The sequence below is a fragment of the Aythya ferina genome (assembly GCF_964211825.1).
Source record: "Aythya ferina genome assembly, chromosome: 19".
Lineage (NCBI taxonomy): Eukaryota > Metazoa > Chordata > Aves > Anseriformes > Anatidae > Aythya > Aythya ferina.
In genome coordinates this window covers 5,569,880-5,589,998 of record NC_140309.1, presented here as the reverse complement: position 1 = coordinate 5,589,998, position 20,119 = coordinate 5,569,880, and the positions used below count along the sequence as shown (strand labels likewise).

Below are 20,119 nucleotides of genomic sequence, written 5' to 3'. Positions count from 1 at the left end.
AGACCCTGGCCAGGGTGCTGCTATAGAGCTGGATCTCTGCTGCTTTCCATCTGCTTGCACTTGAACTGGTCAAGAGTCTCACACAGGAAAAAGCACCTCCAAAAAGCTACGAACATGGGAAAGCTGGGACAGAACAAGTGGATATCCTAGAAGTGTGAGCGAGGACAAACTTTGGCTGACAGAGTATTTAGAGCTGTATTAACACTCTCCTCCTAGTTTAATAGCTAAAAAAAAAAAAAAAAAAAAAAAAAAAGTCTATGTAGAAAAACAATCACTCCATTAAAACTGAAAGAGGGCCCTGAGGCCACCTCAGCCTGTGTAATCTGTTGGAAGGGTGCAGAGTCTGGAAGTTTTAATTCCTTGAGTACTCCTAATACACCAAAGTGTTTTGGTGGAAGCATCTACTTCATGGGCTCGCTGTGCACAATCATCTTGTTTATTGATCTCTGAAGATGTTATAACCGTTTGTGGTGCAGTTCATTCAGAAGTACCACAAGGCTTGTCACCTAACTGCACGCTGCATTAACCACTAAGGACATCGGGTGCCTTGCAAGTCACATGCAAAATTCACCTTTGCAGACAACAACACAGCTGGCTGCAAATGCAGAAAAGCAGTTAATGCAGTAAAAAGGTGAATCCCTTCTGGGAGAGGCAAAGAGGCCAGAAAAAAGCAATTTATATAAATACAGCCAAACAAAAACAAGTCTTGATGTGATTCCGAGAAGCAGAAAAGCAAAGAGACCCCAGGCAAATTGAGACTTTCTGATCGCAAACATCAGGCCAGGACAGGAAAGTTCCAGAAGAGATCTGACATTTAGGGAAGGTAGGGAGGTTGACTTGATCACTGTGTGTGCGTGCTATCCAAAAGACAGGCAAGTGGGAGTGCCCTGAGGCTTATGGCTCGTCCACCTAAGCTTGTAGATGCCAAAGAAGTCTCTCCTTTGCAGCAAACGGGGACACATCATGTTAACGAGATGCACACATGTACACCCCCTTGGAAACCAGAGTGTTGCTGCATGCACTGAAAACAGGGTAAAACTGGTCTTCGATATACATCTAAACCTGTCTCTATGGCAGCACGCAGAGAACAAGCTCTATACCACCAACCGCCACCTCTGCTCGCCGAGCATTAGAAATCATCTCCAGAGAGCTGCAGTGCAGACAGCTTCCAGGAAATGAACTAATGTGATTATGGGAGAAGAAAGATCGTGAGAGGCCCAGGTACGATAACAGAGATCCAGACACAGCTACCGGCCTGAAGCAGAAGCCTTACCCTCAGGGGGACGCGCAGATGGCGGAGCAGCTCCCTGGGGAGAGTGAGGTGTGCTTCAAGCAAGAGCAGGCATAGGATTTGGACCTGTGAGCAAAATCTCCAACTGCTATCTACGTGGAGAGAGAAAAGAATCTCTAGACAGCAGCCTGCCATAATGGAGATGACTGACACGGCTTACCAAGAGAACTTGAGCCCAAAGACCAGTTAAAAAGGAAGAATGCTCTTGCCAAATTCCTTCACTTGAGGACTGTGTAATTAGGCCAGGAAAAGCACAACAGAATATGCTACAGAGAATAGTCCTGTACTGGCTGCTTAGCCCAACAGGCCTCTTCCATCTCCAGAGTCTGCATTTCATAGCAGGTGCCCAAAGGGTATAGATTACACCAAGTGGTAAGCCAGCAATTCCAATCCCATCATGAAATTAAGTGCAGGCCAAGTGTGGGGAAATATATATTAAAATTTAAGCTAATAGACTAAGCTAAGCCTTTTTTAACATGGGAAGACTCCCCGTGAAGTCACTGGAATTCTGCCCAAATAACTGACGGTGGACGGGACATGGGACTTCTGCACGTGCTTTCCTGTGCAGCACCTGCAAGAGCCATCCCCTGGGCTTGCAAGGCCTTAGCCCCCAGCTAAGGATTGCCCAGAACATCTTATCTACACTCCACCATTCACGTGCAGAGCTCGTGATACTCTAAACAGAAGTTCAACTTGCATAACCAAATAGGCAAGTCTGCTGTAAATACAGCCCAACTTATTCTTAAATACAAGGCCCAGGCAATGCTACCAGTGACATCAGTTGCTGAGGCTAGAAACAGTGAATACTTCTGCAAATCAACTATCTGGGCACCACAGTGGAGTTCCTCTCTTTCCTCCACCACCCCATAAAACAAATCTATCCAAAATAGTGAGCTTGATTTTGAAAAGGCTGCCATATATCACCCCTTGTGTGACCTTGGCTGAGTCATGACTGGACCCACGAGTCTTCCTCTCTAGTTCTCTGCTCTAGGTAGATGGCTACACTGCTTCCCCCGAGACCCAGAGAGGCAGAAATAGGAAATGAAATGGAGAACAGGGAGGAAATTCCATCTCCCAACACAAAAAAATTAAGAGGCAGTCACAGAATTCTCCTGGTAAGAGGTAAAGAAATACGTATGCAAGAGTGAAGGCTAGAGACACAGAAATATCTTGTTAAATTTTTACAGTTTAACCACTGAACAAGCTACTTTCTCTCCATAATTTATACCTGAATTGTGTGTCTAGACATGACATCATTTTAAGGTATGCCTTGTGTTCTGTGGTAAGTTTACAATAACCAGAACTTATAATTGCCGTGGTTCAGGTCAGCAAAAGAGGAAAAAATATCCAAAGCCCCTTCTAAGCAGCTGTTCCTGGTAATCATTTTAGTCTGTTGTTTTCTGTCAAGAAGACAAGGCCTATCAAATGCTAAAAGCCAACGTTAAACCAACTCCCCTTCCTAAAAGTGACGAATACCATAGATAATCTTCAATTCTCAGGCAGCTTTATTTGGTATGGTTCGTATTAAAAGAGCGAAGGACAGCCAGATAAGCAAGGGCAATATAAACATCTACTGCCTGCCTAGGGAGATGGATGGCTCCAGGCACACCAGACCCTGCTGTATGCCCACAGGATAAACCAGTCATTTCAACGCAGGGAAATAAGTCGGGGGGTCTCAGGTGGGATAACGACAAATACCGGCGCAATCTCACTACTGAGACACAAATCCTGAGGCTACGAGGGCTGGAACCACAGCACAGCTTACACGGATCAGCAGCGAGCCCCACGGTGATAAGGGCTGCTGGCCAAGGGACTCGAGTCACATGAGGAGCTGCAATCACTGCCCTGGAGAGAGTGGCCTGAAGCGTCCTATATTGCATCAGTAAAGTGGAATTTAAACAGTAGAATGCAGGGAAAACAGCCTAACCTGAATGCTAAATGTCATTTTGGTCCTGGTTTTATTTATTTTTTAAACTGTCATAGTAAGCACAGACATGCTAGGTGTCAGAGCCTGCCAAGGAGGAGCAGGAGCCAGAATCAGAGCACTCAGGATGCTGTCACATCCAAGGCAGCCCAAAGGTCCTAACGAGATGAGAAAAATGAAGCATCATGCACCTGTAGATGCGGGGTGTCCAATAAGTGGAACTCAGTCCAGAATATGCATCTCAAAACATACAAGTATGGCACATATGATTTTTTGTTTGTTTTTGAAAACACAAACATGAATATTCATAAGAGTGAAAGATGCATGAAGGTTACAACACACCATTCCTTTCCCTGTTATCTCAATGATAAGACAAATTATAGCCCTGGAGGTATCAAAATAAGGTCAAAGATTTAGCTCTTCTAAGACCCACTCAGGAACAGGGAAACTCTTCAGCTAATAGCAAACAGGAGAGAGCTTGTGGTACTGTACTAACAGGACTAAATAAGAGGTTGATTACAGTACCCAGACTGAAGATAGCTTCTACTCAGCTAGCTCATGCAAATGCAGAGCTATCACATCCCTGCCTGGATCAATCTATGTGGATCTGATGCCAGGTCACACAAGAATCTGTGCCAGAGCAAGGCACGTGGCTCCCATGGTCCAGGCACCTTTTAAGTCATCTGCACAGCATGGACTCACACCTGGACCTACAAACCCCATACACCATCGCAACATGAGGCACGTGCAGAGCAAGGAGTAGCCCACACCGTGCCACGCTGCTTAGGGCCATGGCAAGAGCTGGAGAGCAAAGGAAAATATTGACAGGCACTGGTAATGGCTGCCCTGAGATACCTGATGCTCTTGAGCAGTGCTGAAAAGGAGAAAGCAGCCATGGCTTTTCAGAGATAGATAAGTAGAGAACAGTGGTGAGAACACCATTGCTCACAGGATTCCAAGCGAGCAGGCACATCCCCGCCCAAATGGTGCAGCTGACCCATTAAATCCTTCCTGTCCCAACCTGAGTGTACATTAGGGTCTACAGGTGGCTTATAATGAAAATCTGAAGTCAGCAGGGCTGTTCTGGCTCCAGTTTTTGTTAAAGATGTTGAACATCAGCCCAGGTTTGGTCAATAGGTTACACAGGTTTTCAAATCATTTCAGCTTGCAGTGACCAAAGGCTGACTTAACTTTACCAGAGTGTATTCACGTTGACAGTTCCACAAGCTGCCATAAAAAGCCAGGTAAAGATCTGAGCTTCTGCCGATTTGAAATTTAAGGAATAAGCAAGATACAAAACCACATGGATCGAAAGAGAGATACTCACTCACTCCAGGATCATCACAACTCCAAGGCTGAAGGATTGATCATCTTCTTTTGATACACTTCAGGAGAGTGGTCTTCTTCCTCTTATCAGCTTTCAGTGAGTTAGAAGAGTGAAACTTACTTTAACTCTTTCTCTCATGCTTAAATCAACAAAGTTCAAAGCTTACAGACAGGCTTCTAGCACAAATCATATTCCGCAACCAAGTTTCATATTCCAGAGTTGACACTATTCACATTTGTCCAGGTCTGGGAGACCAGTGCTGAATGTCAAGGGGCACTCATTTTGGAAGAAAATCTGCCACTGCACATTAAGAGACATCTAAATCTTCATTCAGATTACCCTTTACATGCATGAAGGATCTTGTTACTTACACAGTTCCGTAAAGACCGTAGACTTTTAAGGTTATCTTCCTAGTTACTACCGCTAGTAGGCATCCTGCTTCCCTAGGACAAGCACAGGGCAAGAATAATACCTCTTCACATACACATCAAACTATGTATGAACTACTCACATGGTAAGAAGAATGGTTTATTTTCCTGTGTAGCTAATAAAAAGCTGCTGTCTTGCTGTATGAGTGCTATTAAAAAAAAAAACAAGAATCTTGGTGCTTATGTTAGACAAACCAATATCCACCCTCTCCATCTCACCCAGTCGAGATGCAGTAGACATAACTTATTTATGTTTCCACAAGGACTACCCAGCACACAGTGAAAGGACCACGTTCAAGGCATCTCTGTGAAACCACAGTGGGAGATGCACTTAGCAGATAACAGAACTGGAGCTTGCTGGAAAAGCCACTGTTTGCTTAATCACTTGAGGGTAAGTTTGAAAAGATCAAATAAGCCAAGTTTAGGACTAGCTTGTTCCCCCTATATAATGGGCTGTAATGTTTTACAGTGCAAAGCCCTGCAGCAATACAACTAGCTGCAGCGTTTGGAGCCATCGCTACACAAGCGGTGGGAGCCATATGGATTTAACGACTCTCACCACCAGTAAAGAGAAAACCAGAACCTTGGTTGTTTAAGCACGAACCTACACTATTTAAGTTAAAAAACAACACTGGCTGACAACAGCAACAGGTTTGTATCTGTCACCCAAACTGGCCACTGGAGAAGTACTAATTAATCAAGATACTTCCCAATTTCCATCAGCATCCCACTGGTACCACAGCAGTTTCTACAGCTTGGGCTGTAGACACACTTTTGCAGGAGAACAAGGCCTGCCACCTCTGACAGAAGCTCTGGCACTTGACCTAGGAAGCCACATTTGGCACCATCACTGGCAGCAGGAAACAGCCCAGTTAAGATCCCATTGCCATGAGCAGGCTGGCCAGGATCAGCATTCCCCAAGGTTTGTAAAACGAAGGACTACCCAGTAATCAGCAAAGGCCCCTGCACTTTCTGTAGAGGATACCCATGAAGGACAGCTTGGCTATTACTGCCACAGAAGTTTCCATTTACAAACAAAAAGCCACTGAATTTTAAATCCTCAGTTACTGGCTCTGTATTCTTCTTTTCTGCTTGTGTCTATATGAATACATTCCTCGTTACATTTACAGGAAAAGAAAAAAAAAATCAGGAATTTCTTCAACCTTCCCTTGGTATCTCCACAACCAGGTAAAGACTAGGACCTCTTCAAGCCCCATATTTCTTCTAATCCTGCTGAGTTTCTCAGCATTGCTCTCCAGATGAATGCCAGTCAGTGCCGTGGGCAATCCCGCACCCTGCTCATTACCGTAATGCTCTTCTGTCAGATCTGCCTTCGGTAGAGGCAGCAGCCACCCGTGGCATTGGGTGAACAACAAGTAAAAGTCACGAGCATAATTAATTTTTGCATTATTCATTTGATGGTACTAGCAACGAGAAAACCGCAAGTGTTATAAGAATTTTTCCTGTCAAGAATGAACACATGTAAGATGTGGTTGCATCTGTAGTATGACCCTGATGTTGCCTTTCCTATAGGCTGCACCCATTGCTACGCATCTTGAAACATCTGTGCCTTTCCAGTGACTGATTATCCAGAGACACGCAACAGTGCTCGGTATCTGTAAGAGGCCGGGGACTGAACCCTGACTTTATTACAGAAAAGAGCTGGAGCAAGCTGCTTGCCAAAAATCCAAACTGTAGCCAACAAGTCCCTCCAGGCTCACTTGGAAAGGTCTTGTAACCTCATTGCCGTATGCCTGCTGGGCTCAAAATGAAATGCAAACTTGCATGTTACTTGTGGATTTGGATGCATTATCCAAAGAGACAAATCAGGAGGCCGGGCAAGAAGCATGTTATTAAGAGTCCAGAAAAAAAAAAAAAAGAAATTACCACAGTCTTTAATGAACTTCATCATATGGGATTTTTGCAATGCCATTCCTTAATGTCTTTCCTGCTCTGGTGTTGAGGAACCAAGTATGACCTTTCCAAACGGGGGTTTTACACATTCAAGCATTCTGATGAAGTCCTTTAAATGATGTTTGAAAACTAGTTTTAGGGTATGTAGAAGCAGAGCTGATGTCTTCAGAAAGTTCAGCAGCAAGCTCTACCCAGCCTTCACTTACTCTGGAGTTTTCATTTATTTAAAAACTGCAAAGTTTCAGCAAACACATACAACAAGTGCTCCTTGTGCTGCAGTGACGACCAGGATGTCCAGCAATGCTACGCTCATTAGGGAACTGATTAAATGTTTCCTACTGTTCATAATCATGTGCATGCAGTCATTAGAACAAGTCTATGCCTACTTCTTGTCCAGTTTTTGGGGAGAAAAAAAAAAAAAAGACAAAAGTTAATATAATTGGTAGCCAGGAAGGGCTACTTCTAAGTAAGCTGATTTGTTCTGATGCTATTTTTAGTTTCATATGTGATATGCCCCTACCAACACCTCTAGCTGGTAATTAAAGCTACCCAGTTATTTAACAGTATGGCACCTTCAAACATTAACTAGGAAGGGCATACTCCTTTCCTAACCAAATACTTTCCTTTACAAATGCAACAGGCCTCTTGCAGTATTTATAGTGCAACACCAATTAGGACCAACTTTCTAACTAATTGAGCGTTCACAAGGCTGGAGTTATTGTAAGCGCTGAAACCTGACCCCTCTGAGGAACGCTGACATGTGCAGATACCCCTGGTCCATAGCATACCTAACATTTTAAATGCTGTGTGTCAGGTGGCTTCGTGGATGCCTTAGTTGTAAGCGTTACATGTAGTCAGAGCACTAGTAGCACCAGGCTCCAGCATGGCATTTCTTCTCTCGAGTTGACAGCAGAGCTTTATTTCACCTTCTTCTACATCTGGGATCCTGCTGTCTTCCAAGTCTCCATCCATTCAGAATTTGTGAATTCATTATTCCTGCCTTTGTGACTGTCCTTGACTGAATCTCACTGTATGGATTTTTGCTCAACTCCACAGCTTATGATCAAGGTTTGACTGCGCATTTTAATCCTAGTCTACCGCATGTTCCTGGTACTGCTCAGCCTGTAACACACAGAACTGATTAGAGGTTCTCTCCATTCCTCACACCAACTTTTAAATGAAATATCAAACCACACCGGACTGAGAACAGTCCCATTTGACACCTCCACCCAAACTGACACAGTCTGAACTGTTACCAATTACACTGCAGTTTCTTCTGAGTGAGCTGTGTATATTGAAGTCACTCCATCCAACACACATTCCCGTAGCTTCCCAGATGGAGCTGCACTAGCTTTGCTGCTTTTATGCTGCTAACTAGCTCACAGAGAGAAGACATTACCTTGGAATGACATGCAATGAGCAAGCTTTTGTCTCACACTTTTTAGTAGTAAATTGAAATTCAAGTCTACTAGAAGTTATTCTTCAGATGGACATCTTTGGTTCCCCTTTCATTAACAAGGTCTTGAGCAAAGAGTACAGCCTGGGATTCAGCAACATGGGACGGCGATGCCTACCTCTTGCTTTCACTTCAAAGTCTTACAGAAAAGATAAAATCATGCAACCCCAAACTTTTCTGGCAAATTCATCTCTGTTCCTATTCCTGGGCTTGCAATCCCATTTCCAGCTGCAAGTCCCACTTCTGCAAGCGAATTTCCACTGTTCATGAACTTTGTCATAAGGTGCTACATGTGCAGCCTTTATGTGAGGTGACACCTGGTGAAACTTCTCACTCATCACACATACCACTGCAGATAAAACAAGATGCTCCAGGCTGCTGGAAGGAGCTACAAGGTCCTGGCTTCTAAATGGGTCTGCCTGCCTCCTTGTTCAGCCAGACCCCCAGTTCATTAACTTTTCCAACAAAAGGCCATCTTTCATTATGACTTTTGTGACTGAGGAGCCAAATACAAAACCTCCTGTGGCTGACATGTTACAGTTTTAGCTTGTAGGACTGGCAGAACAGAATCTTGATTTTTTCCCCCTGAATCCCCACTAAATGACAGCAGTATATCCTCTCCAGCAATGTGTAGAGATGTATTTGTAAAAACATATTTCAAGGCACCAGACACCTATACGTTGTAGCTTTTAATCATCACTGTTAGGTGATACCTAAAACTCCAAGCAAACCACTAGGTCAAAATGCTTCTCTCGCTGTCAGGTCTTACACCTTGGTAGTGCAGAACACCAGCTTAACACATGCCCAGAACCGCAGCAGGAAGGCAGAAATGCTGGGCAGGTCCACGGAGTTCAACCTCTTGGAGAGAGCACCAGATCGGATGCGTGCTGTCACACAAAACTTGCTGCAACGTCCCTGTTTAGAAGAGCTCTTAAAACTATAAGCTCTACTGCAGAAACACAGCGCTTAGCCCCTATATACATCTCTTTCAGAAGGTAATTCCTTCCCAATTACCACAGCACACTCACAAGTCTCCTGTACCAGGCCTGATGCAATCATCAACCTCTTGGATTAGGTTTCTAAGGCATACACACAATATATCCCTTTCTCTCAAGTTGCAGATAGTACAGCTTTGAGGATGGGGCAGAAAGTAATACCTGATTCATCTTCTGAGGACTCTCAGAAGAAAATAATTTTCAGCATGGCTCCCTTTGAGAAAGAGTGAATCTGGTAGACGGCCAAATTGTGTTCAGGAGCTCCCAATGTCCTTTGAGAGCTACCCCCGGAAAAAGATATATTTTATTTATATCTGTCAATGAAACAAGTGGCTCAACTGAAACCAGAAGAGCAGAAGTATCAGCTTCTCAAGGGACTACAATACAGGTGGCCCACCAACAGAAAACATGTCCTAAACCAGAAACTTCACCATGCCATTCGGTTCAAAGAGTTAAACAATCAGAGGCATGAAAAAGGGAAAAAAAAAAAAAAAAAAAAGAAAGAAAAAAAAAAAAAAAACACACTTTAAAAACTAGTTTCAAATATTTAACTTGCATTACAAAAACATGGTGTTGCTTGCATAGCAAAGCATCCCAAAATACCTGCAACAATTCAGGTCCCCTTTAAATGTCTTCTGCCTGAAGGTTTGTGTGGATGAGGCTAAACCTGCTCAGGTGCCACACTTGCACACACTCACCAGTATCTCGATGTTTTCAAACAACTGAGAACTGAAAATAGTTACCACAGAAAAGACACAAACGCTATTGTACCGATTGCTTTAATTCATTTAGTGAAAAACCTACTTTAAAAAAAAAAAAAAAAAAAAAAAAAAGAATCCCTAAGGTAGAAACAGCAAGATCCCCAAAGACCAGCTCCAGTCCAGCTTGCTTAAGGCTTTCTGCTCTGTAGTGCAACACCTGTACCCTTCTGACCATTTACACATGCGAACCGCTCGCATTGCCAACGGCTTTGTTTAAAGTTACTAGAAAACATGAAAAGAGTACATTGGCCTTGAGAGGACACAGTGGATGATCTAATATGTCCCATCCATCTGCCGTCTGTGGAATCCTGGCAACGAAGCCCCCTCTTGTCTCGAGGAATTTCCCTTACTCTCATGTCTTTAACCTCAGCAGCATGAGATACTCCTCCGTCACTCACACACAGTGACAGCTCAATATTAGAACAGCTTTGCACAGGAATCCAAAAACTCTGGTGCAAAACATGTTCTCATTTGTCCTGCGGTACTTGACAAGACAGAAGTAAGAGATGGCAGCACGACACTGAACACAGTCACACCTAGAGGTGAAGCTTACATACAGGGATAAAAAACAGGACCATTCCCCTCATCTCCCCCTTAATCTCACATGCAGGGTAACGAGAGGTAAGTGAGTTACTGGACTTGTAAGAAAAGAGATGGCACTCTGCATGTCAGGCGTTACTTGGCCCCTCAAGTATTCTCTTGGAAGAAATCCAACAAGTGCTTCCTCAAGGAGCCATCCCATTCAACACTCTGACAGCAGCATTAAGTCCACACATTTCATAACTATTCTCTTGAAAAGCAGTGGGGAGGGAGCTGTAATTTCTTAAGTGTTTAATTTTTGAGTGCAACACAAACCAGCTGGTTAAATGGGCAAAAGTTGTGGAAAGTCACTGAAAGAAGATCCTGTTCTTTGTTGCCACCCCTTCCAACTGTAGGCACTTCATATTGACGGCCTAAGCCTCATTTCCCATTCCTGATAAAAACAAACATGTTATTGCAGCAGCAAAGAAGCTCAGATACTGTTTCAGCGGGTGGTTTTAATTCTCCTTCATTGTTATCTACTTTTTACTTGAAAGGCATCAAAACAAACAGTGGACACCAATTAGGAACCATTCCTCTCTTTTAGCACTTCCATATGCGACGGGTAGCGTGGTGTGTGCTACAAAAACCGCTGCTGTAAACACACCCCACCCTTCCTCCACCACCTCGGACAGGAATTTCTGCAACCGAGAGAAACAGGGTGGAGATTCGGGGGGATAATGTTTTTATGATTTTTGTACTCACCACATTCACGGGACTGACAGCATTACATGTCGTGGCCTCCTCTTTTCCAAAAGGAGGACAACACTGGCAGCAACATCGTGAACTTCCCAGCACGCTCCACATCAGTCCAAAGTCTCCTTGTCCTGGACAGAAGTGATGGCTTAGCTAAGTCCCACAGCCTTCTGGCTTTTTTCACCTGGCTCTGAACAATAGCAAAAACCTGCTCTGTTTACACAAAAATGCTCATCCTTCCTCTATTAATGAGCCAATGACATCAACACATCCCACTGGAGGGGGATGGGAAGGAAGGCAGGTTGCAAGAAGTAACAGCCATCAGAAGATGTCTCCAGATTTGGGTACTGGCAGTCAAAGGACCCAGCCCTTACACAGAGCCCACCACCTGCAGAAGCGGCAAATATGCCAGGTGGGACATCTCCCCAAGCTCTCAATGCCCTCGTTAGCATGCTCATACGTTTTAAACCTCAGACTTCTCCAAAACGGCAGGAGCACGTTTTGCACAACACTTACATTAGGATAACCTCTATAGACTGGTCTCCAAGGCAGATAGATCATCCTGAAATCTGTGGCTTATGAAGATGGAATATTTAAAAAGAAAATGGAAAAGAAAAAAGGAACATCTCGTGGAGAAAGTACTGTATCCTAAAACACATAGGATTGAAGAAGGAAATTACAATGAAGACAACACTATCCAGACCTTGCATGGACTCTTCAGAAATCAGGCCTCAAGTTTCATTCCTAAGTAATTCAAAAGCTTATCCAGGTATAAAAGTTACAATGGGTAACTGATCAACTAGAGATGTGTTTATGACTGTTTATACAAATCTAACTACATTTCTTAAAGGATTTTAAGTCCACTATCACTGAATCTTTGGTCACAAAAAACAAACGAAAAAAAACCATACAGGACCCAAAGTCTCCATGCTTCTGCTCTGCTGGCTGTTCAAATTGCTCCAGTCAGGAAGTCCTAAACTTTCTCCCACTGCACCCACCTGTCCCTAGAGAACAAGCCTATTAGTCATACCTGCACCCACGGGCAAGCAGAAGTTGGTAAAGAAGCCCCACATGCTTGTCTCTTTTTAGACAAAAATTAGCTGAAACCTGCCAGCACAGTGAGAAAGGATCCAGGCAGGGAAGAAAGAGCCTCGCAGCCTGGTCCCGTACTAGCCCTATCCATGGTAGGGTTACATTCACTCCTGATTAGAAGTAGAAGAAATGAATAGGAAACCATTAGGTATAAATAGATGTCTGTCATTTGTGAGTTAAGAAATACATAGTGCTAAGAGGAACAGAAAATATCCGTCATGTTTGAGAAAGCAAGCAAATAACTTATCAAACTAAAAAAAATAATAAAAAGATTCTTTCCACACCACAGTAATTTGATGGGAGCTAAAAAATGGGACAACGCAACAGTACGGCATACAGCTTTTCTAATTATGTTAAAATAACATCTGTAGATATTTAGCACTCCAAATATTTTGACATTAGGTGCTGAATAAAATTCTCCCCATTCAGATTAAAAAGGTCCAAAAAACATTAAACGACTCAGATGCTGGAATGCAGTGTCAATGTCTTTGGAAATCTGTCAGGGATTTTATTTTATTTTATTTTTGACTGTATATCGAAAGAGAAGATGAACATTTAGAAATTGTTTAAGTAGTCACACAGCACTGATGCCAGAAAGCTCTCTCAGCAGGCTGCATATTCTTCCAACTGTGACCACACACTCCAGGAACTCCTCAGAAAATTTGATCAAGGGTGACACATGTTCTGCCTGCAGCCAGAGGTTGCTGCATGGTCAGCAGGCATGGGAGTGGATCAGAATCGGGTGACACACTGCACAGCCAGGAGACTTCTGGTGGCCCTTCTGCATTATACTGAAGAGGAAGCCAGGAACACAAGCATCTGGAGGTATATTATATGGAGGAGTAGGAAATATATGCTATTGAGGAAAATATTAGTAGATATTATCCAGCCCCAGTGTACCGTAGGTACGCAAATACCATTCCTCAGAAAGCCACCTTGATGCATCAGCAATTCCATCAAGGATGATCAACGTGTTTTGATGTTTTTTTCCACAAAAAAAATATTTGAAGATAAGTCTACAGAGTTAGTTACCACATTTTACTACCTACTTACCTCTTTATTAATTAGATCATTATTAGGAAGTGCAGGTTGAATGTAGTCAGAACATTCACAGAGCAAACATAGCTAACAAACATCAAACTTCCAAATGAAAAGGTATTTCCAGAAGTAGGTTTACTACAAGGAAACACATTTTTCTCTCATATTGAGACCTTTCTTTCAGACACATTTCACTAAAGAAATTAAAGCCATTCTCCACCAGAGAACTACACACGTGCAAGGATACGTGCTAGATCCAGACTTGAAAGGAAGCAGCCTCAGTTTGCAATGCATTTGCAGCATTAACTGCCCTGCTAACCAGATAGCACTATGCTATCTGGAAGATTTCCCCATTCAAATAAAGTTTTTGCTTTATGGCAGCAATAGACAGACTCCGTCACTTCCAAATGGTGGTGGCTACAACCAAGAGGGAGAAACAGGAAGGAACTGATGTACTGGAACAGACAAAACTCACAAGCTCAGCTCCTGAACAGAACTACGGTGATGGTCAGTGTTACTCCACAGTCACCATGTTGTGCTTTCACAGACTGACAGGTCTGTGTTTAACAGTCCACAGGGAGCAAACTAAGACCTGAGTAATGAGGTCCCACCAACGCTGCACTCAATGTTAAAATTAAAGACCTAAAAGTTTGAAAGCCCATGAAAGTGCTCTAAAAGCTTTAAGTCTCACAGTCTCATCAAATTTTGTTATAACTGCGTTTGCTAGCCTAAGATTTTCCCAGCAGTTTTGTTCCACATTTCTCCTCCTGAATCCAAAAAACTTTCTGAACAGGCAGCAGAAGGATTTTGTGCTCTCTCATACCAAGAGGAAAGGTCCTATTTTCTTATGCTGCTTTGAAAACTGTAAGCCCATGGGAAATTAACAGGTTTGGAAAATATCAGGATAAGATACAAACAATAGTTTTAATTAAAAAGTAGATTAAGAAATCCAAGAACTGGAAGAGGTGTGGGAGGGAGTAAATTCTCAAATTAAAACATTACTTGAACAAGACTGCTCAAATTTCCTATCCTCCTTGTATTCCTATGGTGTTTTACCAAAAAAAGAAAAATAAAACACCACATACTGAACCCACAAACAAAAAAGAAACATCAAAATAAAAGCTTGGAGTCCTAATGGAATCACTTTAGAGGTGCCAAGGTTAGTCTGGAGCTGCTTCTTGCCCAAATAGCTAAGCTGTCTCCCATCAATCTACTTCTGGGGTAAATAGGATACTGGCTACTATCCCAAACTCAAGCAATGCAAACAATCAAGAAAGAAATCTATGAGATATTCATAAAGTAAAATAAGATATTGCCTAGCTGGAGAGCTCTAAGGCTTTGCTGAGCCCCTGAACTTCTTAGGGACACTTTTCCTCTCCCAAGAGATTACACTTGCCTTTGAACTTTCAGCCATATAGAAAAAAGGCTGAGTTGAAATGTCAGCATCATCTTGGATTCAAATCAATCAGCTTGATGCATGATTGCAATAGCTAAACCACTTCACCTCTGCACTGCCCTCGTCCATATGTTCTTTATATCAGCAGTCAGCAGACTGGGTGGCTCAGTGGATTCATTTCCTGTCCTAGGCTTGGGCTCCAGTTTAAACAAAACAAAACAAAAAAAAGGAAAACTGAAAAATAAAAATTAGCATCTACTGACAGTTAAATTCACCAGGCTTGTTTGCATCAAGTCTTTCTCTGTCCAAAACAGTTGAAATAAACCCTTCAGAAAGTCCTGGTACAAGCGATGAGTTAGTCAAAACTAGCTGGTCACAGCTCTACAAAAACAGCAAAAGAACTAGAAACCTTTCAGATGTTGACATACCCTTGGGTGAGAAGGCAGCAGCAAAGGGACAGGGGGAGAGCCCTGAACAATGTTGGCTTTAAAAAGAAAGCAGATTACCAAGGTGGGGATGGCTGCTTCTAAATTAATAGCCCACTGAGCAGCAAAATCTCCACCCACTCTCAGGGCTGGGCTTCCTCCAGATGATGCTCTTCTTCAGCTCCAGTGCAAGAATTAAATTCCCAAGATAATGTAAATCTAAACAATGTGCAACCTTCAGCATTAACATAGGTGCCTGCCAGCTGGTGACAGCTAAGTGGTTACTTTCTCGAGCTAAACTTATTAGCTAAGGGTCAGGACACTTTGTAGTACTCAAATTGCATTTAACAGCTTACTCTATTGGCATGCAGTCTGTTACCAGGGAAGGAGAGATTTCTTATTGTGGGTGTGTTACAGCAAACCAGTCACATCAGGAGTCTGCCATCATCTGGGGCTGGCCATCCCCACTGTACTGTCACGTTTGGAAATATCTGCACTACAGCGTTTGAGTGATTGCAAGTTCTTTGACTGTTTCCTTGCTTTGTCCTCCCACCACCTTATCTTCCTCCATAAAATGCTAAATGAAGTAAAACAAAGAAAAAGGGCAATGAAGGCCTCCTAAAAAGACAGCTAGTAAAAATAATCCATCTTCCAGATAGGCTACAGTGGCTCCCCCAAAGATACTGTTACAAAACAGGACAAAAAAGGATGAAGCATCAGCCCCGCTCCCTGGCGATTAAAGCAGGAGGCAATGGCTGGGATGCCTCAAGCTGCAAAAGGCACCGCCAGTCCAAAGGGACCCCATAGCTGTGCCCACGCACATACAGCTCCCCAAACTACTCTGTGCTTGATCAGTCCGTTATCTCCTGGCTTAAGCTGCCCTGTTCACAAAGATGCAACCTTTCTACTTCAGAGAGCATTGGAAAAGCAAAAGTCTCCTTTCTGTCTCTGGAAATAGGCAGCATCTCGACGCAGAAGTGCAAAGCCATTGTGGTTGCCATTCTGTTGACAGTGGAGACAGTGGCTGTCAGAAAATCAGAGCATTTGCTACACAGCAAGAACACAAGTCAAAAATAATGAAGGCCCAATCTGCCTTTAATCGTATCTACCTCACAACAACTTCAAAAGCTCCAGCTGCACAAATGAAATATTGAGATGAAATCTAATTGATACCCAAAACGTGACAATATTTTGAGACTCTACCCCGCTAATTTGCTGCAGCTTCACAATTGCACTGTTCTTGTATTGTTTGTCTAGCTCTGGTTTTTGTCTGCTGTTTGCAGTAAGACCCACACTGATGTAAGCACCCTACCCTCTCACCATTCACAGTGGGAGAGAGTGCAGAAAGGAACGAGTACAAAACGCTTTGCAACAGGTTGCCAAATGTACCAACTAGTACTGCCAAAAGGCCCTAAAGAAGTCTTTTCATCCTCTTCTACTTAGAGTTCCAGGTGACACTACCATTAAGGACTTGTATAAGGATCAAGTTAAGTACTTTGATTTTAAAACTGCTGCCTCTGGACATCCACTAGAATCAATATTGCTGCTAGAAAGTAAAGTGGCACAACTCTGCTCTACTAGAAAGGGCTCTTTTTTCTTTCTTTCAAGAATATGGGACTGTCAGTAGCTCCAGATGTTTTATGGAGGGGAAAAAGTAAAAAATAAAAGCTAAAAAAGAGCTCCTACATGAAAGTGCGAGCTTGCTACTGGCTTTCTGCTTGCACTCCGCAGCCCGTATCTGAGCCCAAATGCACAGTTCCACCTTGAAAGCCGGCCGTGTAAAATTGTCACCTCGTTCCACAGCCCTGCTCCTGCGAGATCACTGCTGCCTTTCTCAAACAAGCTTATGTTGGCTTTTTATTTCCACTGAACTCTGCTGAGACAGATCTGGCACAGCGGGAGGGAGCTGGATTCTCTCCTTTACACCAGCAGCACCACTGCGCTGTAATCGCTCACACCTGTCCAAACCCACAGGCAGGACTGGGCTGCACACACGGGCTTCTCGGGTCCCTGGTCAGGTCCTCGGGCAGGCTAAGCCCCGGCTACCTGGGGAATAACAAGTCTGCCCCCATCCTCAGCATCCCTCTCCCCTGCCGCGACAGGTAAAAAGCCAAGCTGAACGCAGTGAGTTCTTTCCCAAGCTCACTTCTTTCAGCAGTGTGAAATGTTGAATTTCAGCTAAAACACAAAGCTTTCCCCTGCACACTTCAATTCAGGGCAGCTCTGCCACACCTTAGACTTCTCTTGAGCTTCTGGGAAGCTATTGTTTCCTCAACAGCCTGAAGGGAGCTGCTGTCTGTAACCATCTTTGCAACTGTAACAAGACAACTTCCTACTTGGAGATTTGCCTGAATTGTGTGATGAGCACAATGAAAATAAGCTGTAGCTACAAGCTGCAGTCTTAAGAGATGTTCGGTGCTCCCGGTGACCCCTCGCCAGCCAGCAGAGGCTGGCAGCAGGGACCTGATGCAAACAAGCAGAAAACCTCAAGCCTGTTTCTCTCCCATCCATAAACCATGAGCGGAGACTCAGCTGATGCTTTGTGCCTACAAATGAATTTTGGTGGAGAAGCAGACCTTGTTTCTAAGTCCCAGAAGCAACAGTTAAAGCAGAGAACAGCAGGAAGGAAAATATAAAAACATGCCCTTTTTATGCATCGTGATGAAACAGGGAAAAGATTTTCCCTTCTAGCTCTGGAAAGAGCCCTGTGTTTTCTTCTATGTGAAGGAACAGGCACCAAACCCAAAACTGTGTTTTATATCCACTGTGCAACCTGAATGTTGTACCAAAAAGGCAGGGAGAGGGTGAGAAGAAGGAGGTTTAATTCAGTCCTCTGGAAACACATATTGTGTCTGGACCTTACAAGCATAAATCTTACAGGCAGCCATTCGAGGACCAGCTTTCATCAGCTACAGCAACTGATGGTGATGACAGCGGACATGGAAAAGAGACAACACTGACACGGTGAAGGCACATTTCCTGAAGTGGGGACACCAAATACAGACACATCTATAAGGAGGGCACCCCTGAGTATCCATTTCTTTATTTCTCTTCTTCTTCTTCAGGCTTATTTGCAAGCATTCAGCGCGGACTGATTTCCAAGATCGCCCTTTGGACCTTGTGTGCAAGCCCTCAGATAATGATGAGGAGTGAAGAGAATAGGCAATTTGCTCCTGTGTTTGAGAGGCACGAAGCAAATGAACAAACCCAGCTCAACCCATATTGTCGATCCACATGTGCCCCTTTGTGCTCTGTAAGAGCGGATGCGTTGCTGGATGACTTACCCTCTTCGCAGTTGCTCCCCGTGAAGCCAGGACAGCACCTCCACTCCAGCGTGGTCACAGTTCGGTAGGACATTTTGTACGTGGGCCTGATAAGAGTCCTGTAACTAACACAAGCAAGCAGTCAGTAGGATGCACTTTTCCACCAAGTCACAGCACATCTTCCTTCCCAGAACATCCTCACACCCAGTCACCCCCAGCTGCATGGAAGGAAAAAAAAAGACACTTAAACTAACAGAACAAGTGTTTACCACAGCGTGGATCTGATTCTCCAGCCCTTATTTTTCTCCTTAAACCTCATACTCTTGGCCCTTCTTCTCACCTCTCCCCCAGGTAACACCAGTGTGCTTTATGGTGCTCTCATCACTAGGAAGTTCTTTCAAGTAGCAGAGATGACGACTCATTTCCCTTGCTCTATCTCCATGTGGATTCTCTGATGTTTAGCCTTTCTTTGCTAAGTACTCAGAGTTTCCAAGACATTATCTCCACAAAAATTGCATAAATCTCTGTCAAATGTCTTCCTTTCTCCCGCCCTTGCCACTTAGACCTGGGGTCTACTAACACACCTGCATGCCACATCACACCACAGCACTACACCAGCGATCTGCACGCAGCCTTTTCCCAGTTAGCTAACCCATGTCTCTGTTTTCTCTATCTGAAATAGGGTCACACTCTTCCTCAGCACAGCCGAGGTTCTGCAGGACACCTTCTGCTCTGCGGACAGCACACAGCATCCTCGGGGTTCCTTTTAAAGCCATGCCCCACTGGAAACCAGAAGGCTGTCTGCAGACACGAGCAGATCATTGCAAGGCACCAGCCTTGCCTTCTGGAGTCAATGCAAGACTGACAGTCGCATAAGATCCAGCTTTTGTTTTAAAACACTGGCCCTTCAAAGCTGACAAATCGGAGTTTTTCCCACACGCAGCCAGACAAGTCACTGCTGCTATTCATGCAGTTGAAAGAAAGCACAGAAGTTGTACTCTACAAGTTCCCCTCAAAATTCCTACTCGTACTTAACGGCCAAAGGAATTTGGCAGGCACAGGGAGAGGCTGAAGCACTGGGATTACGGCGCTGCAGCCTGCAGCTTTCTGCTTCTCTCTCAAGGCTGGGCAGACGCAAGCCCTGAGCCTCCAGGTCTCCACAGGGAAGAGCATCCCCAAGCAGCACCAAGAGCCTCCGGGTACACGGTCACAGCCTGCCCTGCCTACAGCTCTGCCCCAGCCCAGCTGTGTAAAAGGCCAAGACAGGGCTAGATGTCTCATGAACCTAACCTAAACACCTCAGGGAAGCGCAGCAGGCACGTGTACATCCAAGACAGCACAGCAGTGACAGCAGTGCTGTTAATCTGAAGAGCAGTAACATGCACTTACCAGGAGAGGCTGCCCATGTATGGCTTGGAAAACAGGCAGCATCTCACTCGTGGGTAACAGGCTTTGGGGAACTCGTTTCTCAGGAAGCTGTGGCTGATTATTTATGCCAGCTGCCAAACACAGAAACCAACTTCTCCCACTGCCA

General features: G+C 44.1%; 1 protein-coding gene across 12 annotated transcripts in view; it reads right to left on the bottom strand.

Annotated features, from left to right (window-relative positions):
• The window catches only part of COL26A1 (collagen type XXVI alpha 1 chain), a 187,168-nt gene that overhangs the window by 121,361 nt on the left and 45,688 nt on the right, over positions 1-20,119 (bottom strand). For 9 of the 12 annotated variants that reach the window (XM_084493557.1, XM_084493559.1, XM_084493558.1 and 6 more), the window contains one exon: positions 18,607-18,710. In XM_084493557.1, coding sequence (XP_084349683.1) covers positions 18,607-18,710 — 104 coding nt within the window. The remainder of the gene's footprint in view (positions 1-18,606; positions 18,711-20,119) is intronic. The other 3 variants (XM_084493551.1, XM_084493552.1, XM_084493554.1) reach the window with 1 other exon arrangement.